Source organism: Penaeus chinensis, chromosome 41 (genome assembly GCF_019202785.1).
Source record: "Penaeus chinensis breed Huanghai No. 1 chromosome 41, ASM1920278v2, whole genome shotgun sequence".
NCBI lineage: Eukaryota > Metazoa > Arthropoda > Malacostraca > Decapoda > Penaeidae > Penaeus > Penaeus chinensis.
In genome coordinates, this window is record NC_061859.1 from 1,063,439 (window position 1) to 1,068,438 (window position 5,000).

The 5,000-nt window shown below is 33.8% G+C and overlaps 2 protein-coding genes across 3 annotated transcripts in view; one reads left to right on the plus strand and one right to left on the minus strand.

Annotated features, from left to right (window-relative positions):
* The window catches only part of LOC125047412 (integrator complex subunit 4-like), a 28,740-nt gene extending 27,595 nt beyond the window's left edge, over nt 1-1,145 (plus strand). Inside the window, exon 13 of the mRNA XM_047645597.1 lies at nt 1-1,145. This exon is cut by the window's left edge and continues 475 nt beyond it. Within this exon, the coding sequence (XP_047501553.1) occupies nt 1-623 (623 nt within the window). The 3' untranslated portion in view covers nt 624-1,145.
* Nucleotides 1,146-4,086: 2,941 nt separating this feature from the next.
* Nucleotides 4,087-5,000, minus strand: part of LOC125047517 (phosphatidylinositol glycan anchor biosynthesis class U protein-like) — an 8,039-nt gene continuing 7,125 nt past the window's right edge. For both annotated transcript variants that reach the window (XM_047645768.1, XM_047645769.1), the window contains exons 7-9: nt 4,861-5,000; nt 4,494-4,636; nt 4,087-4,329 (exon numbers count right to left, since the gene is read on the minus strand). The exon at nt 4,861-5,000 is cut by the window's right edge and continues 129 nt beyond it. In XM_047645768.1, coding sequence (XP_047501724.1) covers nt 4,219-4,329; nt 4,494-4,636; nt 4,861-5,000 — 394 coding nt within the window. In that variant the 3' untranslated portion in view covers nt 4,087-4,218. The remainder of the gene's footprint in view (nt 4,330-4,493; nt 4,637-4,860) is intronic.

Genomic DNA, 5,000 nt, shown 5'->3' on the forward strand with positions numbered 1-5,000 from the left:
TGGAACACACAGAAGCCTTACACAGATACCTTACAGACGAGAAGTTAAGTGGCGACTCATTCCTAGAAACTGTGTTTGAGGAGCTCAGCCAGCTGGAGGAACCAAGGCCAGGAGCTGTAGCAAGGATCTTGCAGCCGCTGCTTATTTCTCACCCTGTTCCTGCACTAGCCCCTATTACAAATCCCAGGGAGATCCGGATGTGTTCCGCAGAGATCCTTGAGCCTCAGCCAGACAGTGAGGTCATCTACAAACTAAGTGCAGGACTCGTTGTAGGGGTGCCCCTGGATGCCGAAGTATCCCACATCCCAAACCCATCAACCTTGCGCATCCGTGTAGCTTATCCAGATCATTCCACACATCTCGTTGTGCCTCCAAAGAGTCACCTGCGGAAAGTTGGTCCCGGAACATACCGTCTCTTGACCACAGTGTTGGTGTCAGCACAAGTTTCGTGGTCGGAAGCCTGCCAAGTGGGACTGTCCTTGGTGTTAGATCTGAGTGACCAGGAAGTCTTGGCGGCCAGAAGACACTCTGTTGCCAAAGCAGATGACTCTGCTACTACTATACAACTTGTCAAGCCTGTCAAAGTGCTTGTTTGGCCCAAGGTGATTAGAAAAGGTGTGTAAGCATAGGATCTTTGAATATATATAAATTGAAATGAAAATCCTGTAAATATGTATAAAGAAGTGCACTGATAGGGTGGAGTATATGTTTAATGTACCTGATTCATTCAAATACATCTACATTTTGTAGTTACAAATTTTCAGTGACTGCCAAAACCATGTTATTGTGCATTTTATGGTCACTTCACAGCAAAGACATCATTTTAAAGAGGAAATTATTCTTCGGATTGATCTTTGACTGTAATGTCTCATACTCAAAATAAGGTCTACTTTTTAAGGCAAATTTCATACATTTTAGATAGTGAATACCTGTTCTTTACAATTATCTTTATTTGATACTGTATCAAATATGTTGTAGGATATTTTCCAAACTCACATTTACCAAAAATCTCATACTTGGCTAAGAATGAGTGCTTTTGTATGTTTACACTGTGAGTGCACAAATGTTATCATCTGTATGAATGGCTCTTCTAAGTACCAGGGTAATTTACATCATGTGAAATTATTAAAGAAAAAAAAAAACTTTCTTGTAGTCTGTTATTCCTTTGGCAATTATGATAAGATTTTCATTTTTTTTTCTTTCTTTTCTTTTGATGTGTATGTGTGAATTTTATTGGTTATGCAAAATGACAATTGACTTTTCACTCCTGAAGGAAAAAGATGAAAACATGGAAAAGAGTTTCATTTTTTTTTTTATATAAACACAGATTCAAAAATAACTTTTAACATTTAAAACATACCCTTACATATGCAGGCACAAAATAATGTTAAAAGGTAAGGAAATTGACCTAACAATAGTGTACTACAAAGAACACTTGTGACCTTCTTTGCAACTAAAACCCATTGATAAATCTCTCATTTTAAGAATGAATGTGGTATCTGAATACTACAAGCTACTTTCATTCATAAAAATCTGTTAGGGATAAAAGTGAAATATCAACAGAAATGTAGTTTGATTTTTTTTTTTTTTTTTTTTTTTTTTTTTTTTTTTTTTTTTTTTTTTTTTTTTTTTTTTTTTTTTTTTTTTTTTTTTTTTTTTTTTTTCATTTTGGGACAAGACAATTTATCAGTCCCTCTCCCTTTTCTTTGTCTTTTAATAACTTTACCTAACTACAATATTATCATTATCAATTTATGTCAAATAATTTATTAATGCCAGTAATTTTCAACCCTACTCCCATTCATTGTTATCAAAGTACACAAATAATACTGGTACTATCATTTCATTCAACTCTATCATGACTAGAAATCTACAGCAGACATTAATAGAAACTTCAATAATAACGAAGAACCTACCATCGCTCTCTTTATTTGTATTTTTTTTTTTTCTTTTATTTCATTTTTATGTGAAGGATTTTATTTTATTCATAGGCAATGGAATGTATTACTTGTGCATAAACACCGCAATTTGAGGTATGCAGAAATCTCAACCATTCAACAAAAATGATGGAAGATAAAAAATGAAATAAATATGCATAGCAATAACTTATTAAGATATAAATTAATTATTACTACCACTATGAAATTACTTTACTCTGATTCAAGAAGAAAGATTACACATGTCCTTATATTTTAACTGAAAAGTTGATTTACTAATTTTCTAAGCCAAATTTGAAAAAAAATAAAAAAAATAGATTTTCCTAAGCCGAAGAAACCACATTTTTTTTTTTTTTCCTTTTAATTTTGAAAAAAATTTGGTATAAAGGACATAAATTTTGACAAAATATATTTTCAGTTTTTTTGTTTTTTTTATGGTCCTAGCTGATACCTATGACAGAGAAAACTATTTTGCTGATATTTACTCATGAAACTAAAATACAAAAATACAAAAAGAAGAAGAAGAAAAAAAGAAGAAATAGGAGTAGATAAGAGGATATAAAGGAGAATGACAGGAGGATTAAAAAAAAAAAAAAAAAAAAAAAAAATAATGAAAAAAAAAATATGTAGGAGTGGGAAGGACAAGAGCAATAAATATAGTCCTTTCAATTTACTTTGCCATGTCACTGGAAAGCTTAACATTTTTTGTTTATTTAGCCTAATTGGATCATTACAAAAATTTACAACCAAATTATCACATGGATGATATAAATCCATACCACCAGATTAACCCATTCTGTCCCTGAAGTTTTTGGTGAATTTTGTTACATACAGATGGCTCCACATGTGCTCAGCCCTCAAGGTGTCCATCAGTAGGCCCTAGTTACCGATCCTGATTTTCCCATTCCTTGAACTGGCAGGAAAATGTGTTTTTCTTATTAATACCCTTGCTATCAATACTGTTATTATTGTTATTGATGTTATAATTATTAAATTGTCATTAAAATATTTTAGACAGTGACATGATACAAAAGACCCTTTCCTAAAGTGAAGGAAAAGGGTAAACATGTGAGATAGGTATTCTGATAACTGGCTATTTGGTGATTGAGAAATTGTAGAGCCATCTATGTGTAAATAAATAAATAAACGTGTATTTCAGCGGGCATGGCATGTATTCTTGCCACATGGGGCAAATGGGTTAAACCAAGGAGTAACTCCATCTTCAGGAGCCCCAATTTTAGAGCTGTGTCTGCAGTGGAGTAAAACTACTGTTTGAAATGTACTAAAAGGAGTGAGAAAGACATTGAAAAACAAGAAAAAGAAAACTTGTAACCACAATAGAGGTTCAATGGTGACTTACTTTGGACTTCTCTCTCTGTAACTACAAATGAAATGTTCATAATTTGTAGATACATTTTGATATCATTGATTTGACAATATCTTTATTAACAATTAAGTGAGAATTCTGTTTTAAAACATTCTTATTATCAGATATATATGCATATATACACATAAATGGAAATTATGACTGGAAACCCATCTATCTATCTCTTAAAACTGAATGAAAGTAGTATATATTAGAGTATTTGAACTTGAAATTCACTCATACACCTACCCATAAAACACACTGTGAAAAGAGAATAGCTTAGGAGGCATACTGTGTCAATCCAATGAAATTTGTCTAAAAGAAGAAAGTTGGGAGAACTGTTATATTTGGTTTTGTGCTCGGTATACTGACCAGCTCTTTCGACTATGAGTGTAAAAATCTGGTTATGTTCTGATTCCTATTCAACTTGCAAAAGTATGAAGACATTTGTAGGTACAGTATGAAGAACTATCAACATATTCAACATACAATTTCTGATTATTGTTCCCAGAAAGACTATTTTATAAGATCTGTGCACAATAAAGTGTCTTCTACTGTTGTCTTATGTATGGGAAAAAGAACAATGTCATGCCATGAAGACAGTACACATACCTAGATCACTCAATACCACCATACAAGTCATTTTCTTCCTTACAAAGCCCACTTCAAACACAGTCTATAGAAAGATGCATATGTACAATGATCGTTATCTATGTGAATGGAAAAGTGTTCTTCATTTGTGAGTGAATATCTTGCGACTGATCTTGCAATCTGCCAACCATGAAAGATGGTCAAATGAATGCTATGAGGTCCATCCAACACACAACTCATCTTTATAAAAAAAGGATTGGTCAATAGCAAAATATTGAAGATTATGTCATGAAATACAAAAGTAAAAGCATCGAGGGGAAGATTTTACTGTAGAATAAGCCTGGCTGGAACTTCATCAACCTCCATCTTTGAGCCATGTATGAGGTGGTACTCTCTCTTGACATGGGCAAACAGCAGGTCCGTCACCAGGAATATCTGGTGAAGAAAACATTAAGATAATGATGATGATGATTTTTTTTCCCCCTTTTTTTGCTCCAGTTCATATCTTACAAAAAATGTGTAAATTGTAAGCAGATATAAATCTCAAGATTTGTTCCTTTACAAAAGAATGAGGAAAAATCCTCTTACAACTGCATTACCTGTGCAGTATTGAAAGCTAAAGTGACGGCAAAGTAGAAATTTGCATTCGCAGAACCACTGAAGATCCAAAGGTTATACATGATGGGGCCTAAGACAGAAGTGGCAACAAACATACAGCCAACGATGAATGTCTGACGCATAACTGCAGGGTAAAGGTAAATGATAGGTTAAGTTCCTACATATTTTATATCTTTCAAATTCAGTAATAAAATTCCTGCCATGAGGAAAAACTAAGACAAAACTGAGAATCTCCAATAAATCAGCGTAAAAAATCAAGGAACGCTTATACCAGAGTACTGTCTTGCAAATGCTAAAAAACAAAAAACAACACAAAACAACAAATTGCACCAGGGAGACATCACTTACAAGGGTACAAGTGCTTCCACATGGGCAGGAGGGAGAGGTAGATACCCACATCCCCCAAAGCTGGATAACTCCTGAAGACAGCTGTGAATGCTAGCAGAGCAGTAGCCAGGAGCACAGGGTCCTTCCTTAACCGTATTGCT